This window comes from Crocodylus siamensis, chromosome 1 (assembly GCF_052110815.1).
Source record: "Crocodylus siamensis isolate JL-2025a chromosome 1, ASM5211081v1, whole genome shotgun sequence".
Classification (NCBI taxonomy): Eukaryota; Metazoa; Chordata; order Crocodylia; family Crocodylidae; genus Crocodylus; species Crocodylus siamensis.
Genome location: NC_143395.1, coordinates 176,333,679 through 176,351,562, shown reverse-complemented (window position 1 = coordinate 176,351,562; position 17,884 = coordinate 176,333,679). Strand labels below are relative to the sequence as shown.

The window sequence follows — 17,884 nt, the reverse complement described above, 5'->3', positions numbered from 1 at the left end:
GGAGGCACTTTAGATAAAGTTCATCAAAAAAACTTTGGGCAAAGTGCCCCTGCTGCCATTTTTAAGCACAGGGCCGCTGATACTCAAGACTATGGAGGCTGCTGGAGCACAGTAATTAGTAATTAACATGCTCCAGAAGTCTTGATTAATCAAGTCTGCCCCAACATGCTGTAATTCCAGTTGGAGCAGCCTTGCTGCTCATGTATAGGCACCCTTATGATCTTATGAGGTCCCTTGCAGCCCTATTTTCCTATATTCCTGTGAGCTTAGTGCAAATTGTGTACGTGTGTGTGTGTGTCTGGTATGTTGTTTATTCTTATTTTAACATTTCATTCTGTTTTTATAATTATTTTTTTCTTTTATTGCAAGCCACTCCAAGCCATTTTGGGAAAGACAGCATATACATTCCATCCCATAAATAAATAAAGAGAACTGTACTGACCAAGATGCTGTTCATCTTTGTTGTTTAAATTTCCATTCTTGAGAAATGATTTTATATCAACATGTTTAGGAAATACTTACACAGCATCCCACAAAAATTACAAGAGAAGTTAGTGTGACCTGATCTTAAAAATACTACACAAAAATATATGCTTTGTATTTCAGCTTGCCTAAAATGCTCTTTTTCAGAAACTGTTCACGTCCCGGTGTCAAAAAGACCAAGATTTGTTGGCCCAGGTGGTTATAATTTAAAAAAGCTGCAGGCTGAAACTGGTAAGATGCTCATTTTCTGTAGCAGTTGCATAAATATGTAATTAGTTTCCTTTCACTTAGAAACATTTTACTTTATGGTGTGTTACTTCATTTATCACTATAGCATGCAGGACTGCTAACTGCATAAAAGTCTTACTGGTGCCTTCACTCCTTCTAAAACCTTTATCTTGGAGTTGGCAATTGCTCCTGGATAAAGGTTTGTTAGGGCAGAGGTACAGTAACAAGTAGACTTAAGGAACTTTTGAGAACGTGCTGTTTTTTGTGTAGTGCTTTAGATCTAATTTCCAGCACTTCTTGGCAATTGCCTCAACTGTGATAGATGTACATGCACAGAATAGCAGAGGGAGAAGCTGGAGTAGTTTGTTAGACTAGCTCCTGGGATGACAGGTACACGTGTACTTTGGAGGATTAGGTGTGCCTCATTTCAGCACAGAGTTTCCAAGTCTGTGCCTGCAGAGCGGCCTAAGTCTGTTTTCTTTCAATGAGGATCGTTGTGTGTGCCTTTACATTAATAACAATGGCCCCAAGGTTGACAGTACTGAGGGATAAGGGAAGGTGATGTCTCAGAGGAAATCCTTATGGTTGGAAGTAATGTTTAGCTAGTTCGGGGTGGTTTAGATGTGTTTGAGCATAGACACATGTAGTTCCTGGTTGCTAGATATTACTTAGATTTGAGAAAATGGCTTTGAACCTTTTCCTACAGTGCTCACATGCTCTTATACCCAGAATTTTCTTATGTTATCTGTAACTTCAGAGTAGTGGTAGAGAGTGTGGTTTGCTAAAGTGACTTCTAAAGGAGTCAGATTTTATATTTATGTTGTAAAAATAGTTTGTGCCCAAAGTTTGAATTTGGTGCATGGATACAGCTCAGGCTCATTGGCCACAGCAGGTGTCCTTGAGCCCCTTAGTTATTTTGATAGCATCCTATCAAAACCTGGAAAGCATCTTGTTTCAGTGCTGCCTTAGGCTTGCTGCATGAGTGCTCCTCATGTGGTTGTTCTAGCTCACTCGGGCCTGGAATTCCAAACCTTTACCATTAATTATTTTTTCAGTGTTACTTTTCCAAAGGGGCCTGTAGTGTTCCAGCTGAGTTAAATGCCCAGCGACTAAAATAATTTGGAGAACTTTTGGAGCCATAGTTTAAATTGTAAAATGTTTTTAGCAGGGACTGTATTTCATGGAACTCCTTGCTCAAATGACCCCAAATTTGAACCACGTAGTGCACCCCTGAGACCTAGTAATTTTTAAGATGATTCAAAATATCATGTGCGTCTTATGGAGCTTAAAATAGTCCACCTTTAAAGAAAAAAAGTGTTTAACATTAACAACAAATCCAGTGCTTTGCTATAAGATCAAATATTTTTTAAATATAATTTCCTATAATCTTCACAAGTAAATACACTTTTTTATTGCTAAATACTGGGAAGCTCCTGTACTCATTCACTATTTGTTAGCAAACAGCAGTTAAAAATTACTTGTTTTGACTCTAGCCTGATTTAATGTTTATGGCATATCAAGTAAATACACTGTTTCAGCTTCTTTAGCCTTGAGACAGTTTAACGTTCTTAGCTACCTTGTCTTCTGTTCTGAGAGAGCCAGCTTCTTTTTTGGTTGCTGATGTTTAGACACTATTAGTCTGAACACTGTTACAGAAGAAGCCATCATTTGGACCAGTTGCTTGGGGAAGCGTACAAACTCAAGAATTGTTGCTTCAAAAGACTTAATCTTCATGGGGCTAAAATAAACTTGTCACAAACCTTCAATTTTCCTGAATGTATCTTTGAAGTTACTGCTATAAAGACTTAAATTTTTGTAAAATAAATAATCTTTTGAAATTAGAATTATCTCAAGTTTGGGCAAATGAAAAATGCTTGAAAAGCCCCACTAAGGCTCCACGGCAGGGTGCTTGTTTGGCAAGCATAGGCTGCAACACTTTTTCCATGCACGCTTCCATATGATGTCCAGGACAGAATCCAAAAAGAAGTATTTGGTATAATGAATATAAGTAACACACCTGTAAGTCAACTTAAATATAGTTTTGCACTGGAATGAACTTCTTCCTTGCTCGGTTAGCTGTAGAGTACTTATTAACTTGATGTTTGTCATCAGTGTTTAATTCCAAGTGCATTCTATTTCAAAGGTATAACTTTAAGTCAGTTGGATGAAGAGACCTATTCCGTGTTTGCTCCAACACCTAATGCTATGGATGAAGCACGAGAGTTTATCAGTGCTATCTGCCAAGATGATGTAAGGACAGACTTTCCTTATTTAGTTTTGGCCACATATCTTAAGAGCCTGTGTCTCACAACATTTTTTTTTCTACAGCAGGAGGTTCATTTGGAATTTGGAGCTGTCTATGCAGCCACAATAGTTGAAATTAGGTAAGAAAGTTATCTCCTGAAGTTGGTTTTCAGATTCATTTCATTCTTTAAGACAGAACAGTCCAACTGGTGTTGGGTGTATGTGGCTCAGAAGAGGCTCCTGGGTTCCCATCCAGTTGCTGATCCCTCCATCACGCTGGTTGCAGCAGCAGCCAGGGTCTCCAGGCTCCCCCTCCCTTCTCTAGCTTCCGTTTCCTGTCCCTGCACCAGGTGACAGTACAGTACAGCATGATGCAGCCTGCAAGCTTGGGGAAACCAGCAGCCCAGAGAGACTGCAGCAGTGGAGATGAGGATGAGGTGTGTGGTGCGGTAGAAGAGGGTCCTACAGCTTGTGCCGTTGTGTTGCAGCCCCCAGCCATTGGAAGTCAGCTTTAGAACATTTGGGCTGGTTGCAGACATTAAAGAAAACAAAACAAAAAAACCCACACACTTTACTGAAAGCAGCAGTGCGTTACATAAAGAAAATTCCAGAGTCATGGCTGAATCCTGACTATCATTGCTCATCCAAAAGCTACAATTTAAATTCGCTCACTGCCACAGCAAAGAGCTGCACAGCATCTGTATAAATTATGTGCTTCAGCGGGGCTTTTTGGCACTTTTATCTAGAGCTGAGTCAATCAGCTGCTAGAAAGAAGCGCCAGAAAAGCCCCACTAAAGTACCCGATCTATACAGACATTGGTGAGCCAGGTTCAGCTAATGCGCTGCCTCTTCTAGACATGCTGTGCTCGATGTGGGAGCACGCTAAGTTTAAGGTAAGGCGCCAGTTTGGTTTGTCTTTGTCTTGTTTGTTGTTGTTGTTTTTTTTAATGTCTGCAGGCAGCCTTGATGTCTAAATTTCCATAAAACTCCTTGATACTGCTAGAAGAGAACTCCTGTTTACTAGTGATCAGGCCTGCCAAGTATTCCTGCTTGAAGAGAGTAACTTATTACCAGTTGACATATGCAGATTGGTGGGATACAGTAGAGAGAGGAGCAGACTCTGTTATAAGGGAGGGCACTTACAAAACTAAACACTTCTTCCTTTCCAAGAAAATAGCAAAATGCTAGAACGGCACAGCAGGACAGGAATATTGCCTCCAAGGCCCATGGCAGATGATAGTGTATTGCATGTTATATGTAAGTATCAACTTGACAAGTTGTAACATGCCAGTTTGGCCACATGTTAAAATGATTGCAAATAGTTTCTTCCAACAAAGAAGTTAAGCACAGAAATCCTTTGGAAATTGGTTATTTTCTTAATGTTTTGTTATTTCGTCTGTTTTTATGATTGTTTATTTTAAACTGTCCGAGCCTTTTCAAGGAGGGCAATATAGAAATCAAATAAATACATACTTCCATATAATGCATAACAAACATAATGTCTGCCAGGGGCCTGAGACTTTTGTAGAAATTTATTATAGGGATTGGCATTTGCCCCATTGTTGATATTGTTTTTCTTGAAAATATTAATCCTTTTTTCTTTATGCTTTGTTGTATCTGTTTTATGTATTTAATTGAGGTTGGTGTCTCAGATATGGTCAAATTGGCTTTCTGTTACTTCTGCACAACGATGCATACTAATTTAAAAAATAATCTTGGAATGATGCATACTCTTAATTTTTTACTGAGAATAATGCTTGCATTTCCAGATAATGTGTGCATGCTTTTTTAAACCATTCTAGGTCAATTATTCTGAAATAACCACTTTTTATTATGCAGGGATATTGGAGTGATGGTAAAACTGTATCCAAACATGACTCCAGTACTACTACATAATACACAACTTGATCAAAGAAAGGTAATAAATATTGTCAAGCTACTTGAAAAATATGGAGACAAAGGGTGTTTTGTTTTGTTTCTAAGCAACAACATTTTGAATTGTCACTGGGATATAGCCTGTATAGTCAGGTATGTCCATAGTTTCAAACTGAGATACTGTGTTTTCACTTTTATAGCTATCAGTGATTGGTAATACTTTTCCTTTCCCTCTGTCTTCTTTTATTTAGTGTCCAGAGCTACCATAAAAACCACAGGGTGAAGAAACTAAGTTTGCAAGAGGATACAGATTTTGTTAATCTGGATCCCAGTTTTGGTGCTTATGCACACAAGATCAGATCCTTTTGGTCAAGAGTGGTCTTCATGGTTCTGTATGCCCTTCTGCCCCCAACACAAATGTAGAAATGGAACAGGCCCAGCCACCTCTTGTTACTTTTTTTACCACATATGGCTACCAAATTCACAGTTGCGCAATTTTCACAGAAAACATGAAGAACAGTGGACTCCATGATTTTTGCAAATTCACTGCAAACCACCCCTCCCCCTCCAGTAATGTACCGGCAGGTAGAGGAAAGTGCAGAAAGCCCTGCAGTCTTGGAGCGTGGGGTGGGGACTGCTTGTGGCAGGAGGCACAGAGGCTGCAGGCAGTTGTGCCATGGTTGTTCAGGGCTGCTGAGAGGCTGCCCTGGGATCCACAGAGCCCTGGCTCAGCTCATTGTGCACATGCAACCAGGTTGGGGCTCTGTGGACTTTGATGCAGCCTCCCGGCTGCCTGCCACAACCAACCTAGGACCCACTGTATAGCTGCCTGCAGCCTCTGCACCTCCTGCTGCAAGCAGCCCCGTCCTCACCCTCCACCCTTCTCTTCTCCCATGCTTCAATACTTGCAGGGCTTCCGCCCTTTTCTCTGCTTGCCGGTAAGTGGTTTGGTTGGGGTTTTTTTGCAGCAAGCCTGCCAAAATGGTAGAGCCCGCTGCTTGAGGATGGCCCAAAACCACAGGTTAATTACCCTGATTAAACATAGAGAAGACATTAATCCACACTTAAAAGCACATGGATTAAGGGTTTCCTCGGGCTTAATTGGGGGTAATCAAGCTGCAGTTCCAGGCCACATGGCAATCTGCAGGGAGGAGCGGAACAGCCAGGACCCCTCAGCCAACCAGAGGCATGGGAGGGGCCCTGTCTCACTCAGCCCACAAAAATGGCAGCTAGCCCCAGGATTTGGCCGAAAAGTTGGCCGGCTGCCTCCTCAGTTTTGGTAGACCCCTACACATGGCATCTCCCTATTCAGTTAGTGTGGCCAAATGACCCTGTCCCGCTCTTTCTTCATCCTTCAGTGCAAGATTGTGCAATGTTTTTGCACTTGCATTCTGAAGGGCCGGAGCAATATATTTCCACTGGTGATAGAATTATTCATACCATTCTCTGGCTACAATTTTTAGACTATTGCTGTGGTTAATTAAAAAACAAAAATTCTGCAACTTGGCCAAAAACACTGAACATTCATATCTCAGATTATTATCACAGATTTAAACTTGAACTCCTACTTGGTTCCACTGGCACATAATTTTACTATGAGACATTAGCGGCCTCTATACACATGCTCTTAGAGTGTGGGGTGGGGAGGGGAGACCTAGAGTGTCTCATGTATTAGTGTCCCCATGCTTAAAAATGGCAGCAGGGGTGCATTATCTAAAGCTTGCCAAACAAGCTTTAGATAAAGCGCTACCATCATTTTTAAGTACTGTGGTGCTTATACACGAGACATGGGAGGCTTCTGGAAAATGGTAATTACTGTGCATTGGAACAACCTCCCTGCTCATGTATAGGTGTCATTTGGGTTTTTAAAATAAAATTAACAAAGAGGAGAATGGGTTCATCTGTAAAGAAGCTTCTGTAGATTAACATTTGTAGTACTTGCCATGTGGAAAAACTTCTTTGAAAGAGATTTGTTGACTGAGTAAAATTATTGCAATATTGTGTTGGTATACTAGTAACGTATTTTCCCACATACTCCCAAAAAGCCCGTGTACCTTGTTTCTGGACAGAGAAAATTCCAGAGTTATGGCTGAATCCTGACTCTCGTTGCCCATCCAAAAGCTACAATTTAAATTCTCTCACTGCCACAGCCAAGAGCTACTGCAAATTCATCAGAAGCTGTGAAAGGGTTAAAACTAATCCATATGACCTCTCCCTTCACCTGAGAGAGGAGGACGGCTCCATTGGCTATTTCAGCATCGCTATGCTTCAGTTCCATTGCAGAAATTGGCCTTCCCACCCAAGACACATTACCGCACTTTTGGAAGACTGATTTAGGGTGGGGAGGGAGTATTCATATGGTGTGTGATCCAAGTCTCTTCGAAAAAGATTTTTCACCCTTGATGAAAAAAGAGTACTTATCCAGAAAATTACCAACTTATTTGGAATGTAACTGTTTGTTCAATTGAAAAAAGTTTTGTTTCTTCTGGAATCTGAGAGCTCTTTCCAGATATGAAGTTGGTGGAAATGAATTTACTATCATGTTTACATTACCAGGCAGCCAATTCCAGTACTTCCATAGCTAGCTTGAAGATCTTGCTAGGTACATCATAGTAAAAGTTAAACAAAGCTTGTCACTTTTTGCAGCAGCTGCTGCAAGCATTGTATGCAAGTATAATAGGATCAGGGATCAGATCAGTTTCACTCTGCTGTTGGCTGACAGCTCAGATGAGGGACAGAAGCAAGCATTGGAAAGAGGATTTGAGAAGGGCTTGAATATGGAAGTAATACAGTCAAATCACCCTTAGTGAAGCAGCTAGAAATCTGGTTGAGGAGCAGTTATAGTGCTCTTTCTTCTAGCAAGCTAAAAAGTAAAGCACTTGTATGTGAAGAAAAGGGAATGGTTTGAGAAGTTAGCTAGCAGCTAATCAGAAAAAAATAAGGCACTAGCTACAGTCTTTGGAAAGCATGCAAAAGCATCCCAATACACTCACCTTTGAGGACAGGCATGCAATAGGCAAGAAGACAGTCTCTCCACATATTTTCCGTAGCCACTAAATCACCTTCCCCATCATTCGTACAGGCCTTTGGCCTGCAGGTTTTAGCACTCCCTTCAGTGGCTCTGGTGGCCTTTCCAAGCCCAGATGTGACTGGAAAGAATGGGCAAGTGAAGAAGTGATTACTGAGAAGTTAGAAGTGATTAGAGACTGGGTGTAGAAGAAAAAAGACTAGGAATGAGTAGCTAGAGGATGTGATATAAGGGAAATGAAAAGCAAAGTAATGGGAAAAGAAGAACAAATGAGATGTGGGTCAGTCATTTGGGAAAAGATGTGTATCAGTATTAAAGAAGTGAAGCTAGATTGGCAAAGGAGTTTTAACAAAAACAATGTCATAAATTAAAGAATTTTACATTATATAAAGGTGAATATATTACAATTAAATATAGGAAAACATAGCCCTGTAACGTTTAAGTCAGGTAAATTACAGGTACTGTGTATGACAGAAGTAGTTTTCTTCTCAATTAATAAGCTTGTTCCTGGGGTCAGTGGATAGTAGGTCAGTATCAGTCCCACCTGGCAGAGAAACATACCTCCTGTATTTGTTGTCATGAAAAAATATTTTTTGCTTACATTTTGATCCTGCTCTGAGCTGTGTGGTTGCTTATTTATTGAACATTGCTGTATTCCGTCATCAAAAACCAGCCAGAAGGGAGGCAATGTTTTGAGAAAGAAGATAGTTTTGTGTCATGTTGAATATCCCTAATAGACTAGCAGGGTATTTCCATATTCAGGGCAAAATTCTCACATGTTATTCTGATATAGAGCCCCACTGGGACTGGCTGAAAAAATATTGCCTCCATAGCTTCTGGTTTTGTGGTAATTAACTTCTGCTGTTTACCCATTAGCTTGTTGTAAGACACACTGCTGAATCCAGTTTATTTTGAACATTGTAAATACTTCATCCTAATTGGAAAGTATGTGGCCTACTAATTTCATATTGGGTAGGATTTTTTTTTTTAAGCATGAGCTGTTACTAATTTGTATTCTTTTCTGAGTTTGAGAGAAAATTTTAATTTTTTAAATATTGTATCCTAGATTAACCATCCCAGTGCTCTAGGATTACAGGTTGGCCAGGAAATTAAGGTATTTATTTATTTACATACTTATTACCTTGGAAGTGTTCACAAACTACTGGTGTATATCGTTCTCAGTAGCTGAAAGTATAACATGTATATCATTTTTCTTGTATGATGTAATTTGCATGTCATCCTTGTTTTTGTTTGGAGAAAGACAATATACCATATTTCCTCAAATATAAGATGGCCCTGATTTATGAGAATACTCTCTCCCCATAAATAGATTCCATATATTGAAAATGTATATATTTGTTATAACTTTCAAGGTATAGAATCTAATTCTTGGAGGTTTGCCTTGAATTTGCCCCCTTTCCACTGCTACAGCAGGGAAAATAAACCTGGGGGGATTAGGTTGCCCCCTTGCCCTTCCAGCTTCCCCCTGTAGACCCTTCCCCTGCCCCTCCCCCTTTTGTCAGACAGCGCTCCCCCTGAGCCCATAAACATGAGGAGCAAATTTTAAAACACTAAAGGATGACTTAACTGATACAAATTGTAGGACAGGTACGTCACAAACATACTTTTAAGCAAAACTTTTGTACCTCTTTGTATAGAATACAGACTGTGCATAATATTAATCCAAAACCAAAAGGCTCATGATTTAGCATATAGTTTCTTGGGCTGGGACCCAGCAGAATCAACACCATTTCAAGTCATGGTGACCCCATAGCCCAGCACAGTTCAGTGTGTGTGTGTGTGTACAGGTTTCCCCCACTTTATGCAGGCTATGTATATGTGCATTTGCTCTTATTCTATGAGCCTTTTTATACCAAAAATTCGTTATATGCGAGGTAAATTCAGTCTTTTGCAATTGGTGTGGTGGAAGCCTGCAGTCAGCTGCTTCGTGCAGTGCATTGTGGGAGTGATGCACACCAAAATATAGTCTCCTGTGCGGATCTGTGCTCCTCGCTCATTGTCTGTGACGTGTTTCTGTAGTTGCCATTCCCATTGTGATAGTGCCCTGTGCTTGTGTGTACTGTCTTAATCAAAATTGTCTTGTAAAAGTGGTAGAAATGGGCCTGGGGGTCAGTATAGTTGAGGTCTTGGAACATATCCCTATTTGTTACGTTGTAAAGTGGGTTCCCTTTATGTGAATTCAAGTTGTGTGCTATTTTCCAGGAACACATGTACAGCATAAAATGTGGGAAACCTATACTTCCAGTACATGCCCCACACAAAGGATTCATGTGTTAATTAGCCCCACTTATGACTGAAACTGGATGTTCTTGTTGTGAGTCCTGGGATCCTCTAAAAAGTTACATGCAGACAAGGTACAAGGGAGCCTGGTCTGGCTTCACCTCATGGAGGATGGAACCACACTAATAATCTGCACCTGGCAGAGAGAGAGGAAGACAGGGATTCTGGGTGAACTGTTTGGGACCCTGTCTGGTGATGTTTGACAGATATATAATACTGGTGAAGAAACAGGAATCATTGGAAATGGGAAAGAAAGGCACAACTCAGCTGATGTAGTGGCTCACCATAACTTGAAAAAGCTCAGCACTGAGGGGGACTGAGTGTAATGCGCACTACTATATATCATATTCAGGTGGGCTGCACTAACCTAGCCCTCTTGTAGGTCCCCATTACACATACTTGAACAGTTGAGCTCTGCTCAGTCAGTAGAATTTGGAACTGAATTGGCAAAAAATAAAAGAATCGGTATGTGTTTCCAAGATGGATCCTGTGTTTTTTATAGTCAAGCTCAGCATTGGCTAACTTTTAATCACCTTCATAGTTGATTTCCATTACTGAATATGTGCTGCTTCTGGCAGCAGTTTAAGGATAGACAGTGCATCTAAAGAAGCTTTGTGATATGCAGTTGTAAGATAAGGAATTTTTCCCCCATGCAGACTGGAGGAGAGGAGGGAACTCATATTTGAATAAATGTGGTAGTTATCTAATAGGAAAGACTGTAATTTACCCTATTTGAAAGCTTTCTATCCTTGTGAAAGTCCTGATCCAGCATTCTTGAAATACATGGGTTTCAGTGGGAGAAGAAATGAGCACCAAATTAATGTGTTTAAACAAAATATACATGATTTTGCTTGCCTTTTCATATTCAACCTTATATTTCTTTAATGTCAATTAATTCTTACACTGACATTTAATATAATCTTGCCACAGTCTAAAATCCGTTTCAATTCTTCTTAACAGGTAAAATATTTTGGACGTGATCCAAGTGATGGCAGAATGAGACTTTCCCACAAAGTACTTCAGTTCCCAGCAACACCTGTGGTGAAAACCCTAACTGACAAAAACAGTATTGTAATGAGTGGTACAAGTCCACTGTCCTCTAGCTCATCATCCTAATGACTAGCAAAGTCTTGAAACAGTTATGGATATTTCAGTATACTGTTCTTCTCTGAAAAATAAACAGAATAGACAGCTGTTGTGTGAATGAAAACCTTGTCCCCCACAGGTTTGTACATTGTACAGTCATATTTTAGTTTTGTAAAAATGCCATTTGATGCCAGTTGACATTTAACCATTCAGAGTAGGTGTCTATTTTCTTTTCCCATGTTATGTTTCCAACAAAAAAGTAAAATTGAAAAGTAAAAATAACAGTTTTGGGCGTTCTAAATAGTTCAGTATATCTGAACATTCAAAAAAAGACTTATTGTTTTTTAAAGTTCATTTGAAATGCCACAGAGGAATTATAAAGTCTATTCTTAAAGCATTGTTGTAAAGATTGCTGCTTTTTTAAAAGTTAATTCTAAAACTTTTTAAAAATAATTTTAGAGTTTTAACATGCATTTGGCTGTACGCTAGGTTTAATTTTAAGCATTTGCAGAAAAAAGATCATGTGTATATTTTCGTAAGTCAACAATAGTAAAATGAGTGGCTATAAAATGTGGAGAAATCATGCAGACATTGGCAAATAAGAAAATTAAGTAGCAGTAAAAACTTGCAATATTGTCATTGGCTTAGAATCTAACTCTAAATTGGAGGACCTACAAGCTTATCTTTAAAAAATGCAAAAATAAATTCCATTCAAATGCATTTTTAGGAAATATATTGGAGGTTGACTTTTTTTTTTACAGCTGGTTCTGTAAAAAAAACATGGTGTTTTAAAGACACCCTTTCTTTTTTTCCAGGAAAACATCACAGTAATTAATTAAAAGAATTTAGCTTCACGTAAAGTAATGTGTTAAACCAGGGGTGGGCAAAATGCGGCCCGGGGGCTGAATGCGGCCCGCCAGGCCATTATATCCAGTCCGTGGGGCCCCTAAAAAAATTTAGAAAATTAATATTTATCTGCCCTGGGATGCCTGTCATGTGGTCCTCAATGGCTTGCCAAAACTCAGTAAGTGGCCCTCTGCCCAAAATAATTGCCCACCCCTGTGCTAGACTCTATAGTATAGATGATGGTAAATTAGCTAATGTTTACAAAGAGGAGGCATCCAATTTCAGCAGTAATGTAAAGCTTCAAAATATTGTCTAAGTTCCAGAACAGCAGTAATGAGAATCAAAGAGCCATCTGTTGCATTGGCTGGAGAGCAGGTCTATGTAGTTCTTTAAAATAGCCAATTTAGTTCTTGAAAAGTATTCCAGTGTAATTTGTAAAGTTAAAAGTAAGAAACCCTCCATTTTGACAGTCCTGTACAAAGGGAAAAATGAACTCCTCAACCTTTGGTTTTTGAAATGTGACACTTAGTTTTACACCATGGCTACCAAAATATAATTCTGAGTCAAAATGCAGCTACAGTACACAACACCAAGATGAAAGACATTAGGAAAAAATCTGCAGGAAATGTGAAAACACTTTATTCAGTGTGAGTAACATTAATCTCTGTTTCATGAATCACCATTTCAAATAGAAATACTGTCATTTGTGGTATTTAAAATGAGAATACCATAAATGCTCATAAACCCAGAATAAAATAAGAAATTAGGAATGTTAGGACATTGCAGTAGCATCTTTTTAATTGACTAAACCAGTGATGCTCAACCTTTTTCCCTGGAGGGCCAGATGGGCAATGCCTGGTCCAACTACAGGCCAAAGCCTGGTTCCGGTCTGGCACCCAGGGCCAGCACAGCGCAGCAGCCACCATATAGCCACATGAAGAGGGTGGGGGAATCTTGGCCCTGTGGGGGTGGGAGAGTAGCTTAATTTAGCCCTGGGGTGGGAATATGGGGGATATGGGCTGGCATCGTGGGAGAAAGGGGGCATGGCCCAGCTCCTACTGGGTGTGCAGGGCTTGGGGTTTGAGAATTTGGCTGTGGGGAGGGTGGCTGTATGAATGGCTACTGCTCCCTCACCACCAAATTTCCCAGCCCATGCAGAACCCCGTGGTCCAGATGTGATGGCTCCGTTGGCCCCATTTGGCTTGTGGGCCAGAGGTTGAGCACACCTGGAATATTTTCAAAAATCATGTTTCTGAAAACGTTGTTAGATTATGTACACAATGATCCCATCACATCTCTTAGAGTCAAAAGGATGTATGTTTTAAAAACACTTAGAAGATGAAGCGTTTTTCTAAATCGATGTGTGGAGACTCTCACAATTAAGATACTTCTCATGCCGATCAGGATTTGGAAAATCCTATTTAAGAAGAGAAAACCAAGTTCTTTATTAAAAAGCAAATGGGTTCTAAAGCTGCCAAAGAAAATAAATGAAACAGTATATAGGGAAATACTTACCTCTTAATATAAAATAAACACTGGTGTTTGGAAGAGTTGAAATGTGAATGTATAGCAACAATTATTTTGCTACTTTACTCTGAGTAAATAATAAGAAAGCATTGACTGGAACAACTGGATTTTGAGTTGTTTTTCTTTTGATTTCACAGTGTAAAGCTGAATTGTAAATCTTACCCTGATAGTCTTCTGCTTTCTACCTTATTGTGGTATTTCTAATGAAAATCTTTTTTTAAACTTCCTGCATTACACTGTGTTATTACAGGTGAATACATTTTAGGTCACAGAAAACAAGTAATATTATTTGGGTATCACAGGCTCATCTCACATTTGCTCTCAATCAAAAGCTGAACAGATGTTTTACTTTCTTATGGGACTACCTTTGGAAACTCTCTCCTCTGCACCACCTTCTTCTCAAGAGTACAGGTTATTTTTCATAAGCACAGAAAATGTTTCTCTTTTTTCTTTAATAGTGGATGAGAAAGCCAGGAGACAGGTCTGTTTTTAAATAATGCATATCTTGGTTTTTGAGGCACATCATTGCCTCGTAACTTCAGTCTTGCTGTTGTTTGCTATCTGACGTAAATCAAATCCTGGTTTTATGCATTCACTTTTGAAGCAGGATGATCAGATCATTTGAGTAGCTAGGACTTTTAAAATGAAATTTTAGTCTACGGTTAGTCACTTAATTCTGCCTCTGTGTGGGCATAGTCCAAGAAAAGATGCTGGCATTGTAATATTTCATAGTTGGTTCAATTACATCTATATTAAGTTTGGTCACATTGGAAAGTGAAACTTGCGTATATGTATATGTGTATATATGTATTTTCCACTTTGCTCTTTTAGGTACTGTAAGCCTCCCTGCGGACACTTGTAGACACTTTCTTCCTGGGATTAGATTTTATTATAGCAACAAATACCGTTATTGTATTCCACTTCCCAAAATACAGACAGCAACATTGCCATACAAGGATTGTAGCCAGGCAGGCCCAGTTTTGAATTATTTGGCCTATGATAATGTCTAAGCCATGCTATAATAGGTGGTACATAATCTTAAGGAAAGGGTGGGGCTTGAAAGCTGAGCCCAGACTGGAGGTGAACAACTGACCAGGGCAGAGAGCTTGAAAACAGCCTAGTTGAGACAGTTTTCTTTCATTTCATGTTTGTTTGGGGTCTGTGACTTGGGTCTCTGCCACTCTAATAGGTAGGGTTGAATTTTCATAGTCATCTTGTTGTAGGATTGTGTTTACAAACCATGGACACAGAATGGGGGAAGCTTCTGAAGAAACAGGGGCAAGCCAGCTGCCAGCATTATTCCCTGCCTTAAGGAGGCTGAGAGAGGCTGGCAACATAGTAACAGTTCCAAACCACTGTTTTACAGATTTCAGTATGTAAATATGTTAACAGAGATCTTGGGGGAGGGATAGTCTCAAGTTCCTAATGTTTAAATCTTGGAAGAAGAAATATCTTTGTGAATTTTTTATTCTTATGCTAAATAGTGGAAAGCAACATAGCCTCCTTTATTTCCTTTACCATTACTTGGTAAGAATTGAAGCAAGTCACTAACTGCACATGCATCACCTTATCCAATTGTAAAATATTTCTCACCTCACAAATATTGTTAATAAAAAGCAGCACATTTGTAAAGTGACTTCAAATCCTTAGATGCATGTGGAAATACAAACAATTATAATTTCAGTATGGTCAGCTAGGTAGACAAGGACCTTAAAAATGTTGCTGCAATGGTATATGTGCATGTGCACATATACATGCGTACACAAAAGATAAGGTACAAGCTGATGTAAAAAATTAATTCAATTGCAGTATTAATTCCAAAGTTAGTACTAAAGATTGGAACTAAATCTCGGGTATGGGAATGGTCTGAAAAAGAGTATAACATTACTTAGTATGTGATACACAGAAGATTAACTGGTATGAATTTTGACTAGACAATAAACAGGTTATTGGTGTCCGCTGAAGTCCCATGGCTGGGGACATGTCAAAAAGTAAAAGCTACAGCTCTATCCCTATGTTTATAAGCTACTTGATAAGGAGCTGGGTTGGTTTTGTATCCGACTCTTTCCTGTAAAACAACATGGATGGTTCCACGCATCAGATGGGAAGTGCCAAGATGTGAACTCCAATCTAACTCCAGGATATAAAATTCAGGTGAAAAGCAAGAAATTAGTTTTGTGGAAAGCCCTGCCCTCAAAACCAGTAAGAATCAGAAAATAGAAAAGGAAGGGTCATGATCTTTATTACACAAGTTCCTCTGGAGAAGGGGAAATCTTTTAGGGCATTAACTTAAGCTGTTTTACCCTTCACACCAAAAAGTGTTTGAAATCCTAGGGAGGAACTAGATTTCTGGCTAGAGAGGATGAGCAAACTAGACTCGAGGACAGTTCTCTCCATTCCATATTAGAAACCATTGCTATCTACTTACACTCCATTTGGAAAACAGTTGAGAAATGGGAAACATGGCTGACAAACTGAAATTCTTTGAAGTCTTAGAACTAAAGTATTTATCTCTTCTAGAGGTACACAGGTGCATTGGCCAGTCCCATATCAGATCAGCGATATAAGGAAAAATGACTCTTATTAGCAATTAGCTTTTTTTGGCTGATACATGCTGTGTGCATATGTGCAGCTGCAGCGTAGCACGCAGGCAGCCAGGAACACAGGAGCTCGGAGAGCAGCCAGGTCCAGCTGGTAAGTCTCTTGTGGGGGAAAAGGGGAGAGAACCAGGGAGGGGAGGGGCAGACAGGCCTCTGGTGAGGGAGGGAGTGGGAGTAGGGCTGGGGCTGCCTGGGGAGGGCAGGATGTGGGAGGGCGGCTCTCTGCTATGCACACCCCCGGGGGAGCCATGGGAAGTGTGGGCCCTTGGCTTTGTGCACAGGGTGAGAGCAGGCTGCCGTTGAGGCTGGGGCAGCACCTAGCTGTTCCTGGTGGGGGCGTTGAAGTGGGCAGCGGCGACACTGGGAAGGGGGGTTGGGAGGCGACGGCAAATTTGAGTGGCTGCAGCCCATCCTGTAATGCCCCTTCCCAGCGCTGCTGCCCCTCATCCTGAGTGCAGCCCAACTCAGCCCCCTACCAGGAAGAGCCCAGCGCACACCCCACGCACAAATCTGGGTGCACACGCCCCCCCCATGCCTCCCCTGGTGGTACACATAGTGGCAGGAGCTGCTGCCTCTGCCTCCCAGATGGGCCACTCACAGCTCCATCTTTTGGCTCGCCCCGGCTGGGCAGCACCTGCCTCTGCCCCAGCCCCACTCCCTCCCTCACCATGGGGGCCTCAGTCTGCCCCCACCATGCCCCTTTCCTCTCTCCACCCCCTCCCCCCACACACAAACACACACCAGATTTACCAGCCAGATGCTGCTTTCCAAGCTGCCAGGCTGCATATCGGTATTGGCCAGTATGGCTCATTAAAAATCAGCCATTGGTATTAGCCAAAAACATTTTATCAGTGCACCCCTAATCTCTTTAGAATTTCAAATGCTGATGCAACAGTGGCATCTGTTGCAAAAATATCATGGGTGTAATTCCTTGTTGAAGAAAATCGACCCTTCATATGGGAAGATAGAAGCTACAGTGAAAAGGAATTTCATAATATCTTGCATTTTTATTGGCTTCTGGTGCTGTTACGAAATAGAAAACTGTCTTGATGTAACGCCTGAAGAAAGGAAATTCAGGACAGTTTGGTGGGAGTATGGAAGAATTCTCTAACCACTCTATCTTAATTAAACAGGTACATGAGTGAGCACAGGCCATGCAAACTCACTGCATAGGTGCTACCTCCACCTAAATCTATAATTATATTAAGGAAGTCTTTATGCCTTAATTCTTATGAGGCACTGTTGAGAGAGAAACTCCAATAAGATGGTAGCTAATAAAGCTGGTAAGCCAAAGCTTTCCCCTAAAGGGGTAGCCAGTTTGCAGCATGAGTCCCACAAATATCATGGACAACCTCTGTGTGTGGCATACAGCAGATGTGGTAGCACAGTGGCAGTTTAGTACAGAAAGGAGAGCAGAGATGAGAAACCAGAGCTGCAGATCAGGCAGAAGACCAGAATAGGAGTGGCACTGGGGGAGGGTGCAGGTCTTAATTTTGGCCTGTCAAAAAGATTGACCCCAGTGCTATACTACAGCAAAGCCCAAAGAAATTGTAAGGATTTTGTACAATGGCAGTTTTTTATTCCTATAAAGTTACCTGAGGTCAGGATTTATCTTATTCCAAAGGTAAATCCTGGGTCCTGAAAAATCAAGTAAAAAGCTAGATAA

The 17,884-nt window shown here is 40.5% G+C and overlaps 1 protein-coding gene across 3 annotated transcripts in view; it reads left to right on the top strand.

Moving 5' to 3' along the window:
• PNPT1 (polyribonucleotide nucleotidyltransferase 1) overlaps positions 1–13,840 on the top strand; it is a 53,784-nt gene extending 39,944 nt beyond the window's left edge. For 2 of the 3 annotated variants that reach the window (XM_090049829.1, XM_090049817.1), the window contains exons 23-28: positions 631–714; positions 2,855–2,961; positions 3,040–3,095; positions 4,795–4,873; positions 8,925–8,972; positions 11,120–13,840. In XM_090049829.1, coding sequence (XP_089905955.1) covers positions 631–714; positions 2,855–2,961; positions 3,040–3,095; positions 4,795–4,873; positions 8,925–8,972; positions 11,120–11,275 — 530 coding nt within the window. In that variant the 3' untranslated portion in view covers positions 11,276–13,840. The remainder of the gene's footprint in view (positions 1–630; positions 715–2,854; positions 2,962–3,039; positions 3,096–4,794; positions 4,874–8,924; positions 8,973–11,119) is intronic. The other variant, XM_090049822.1, reaches the window with a different exon arrangement.
• The last annotated feature ends 4,044 nt before the right edge of the window (positions 13,841–17,884 follow it).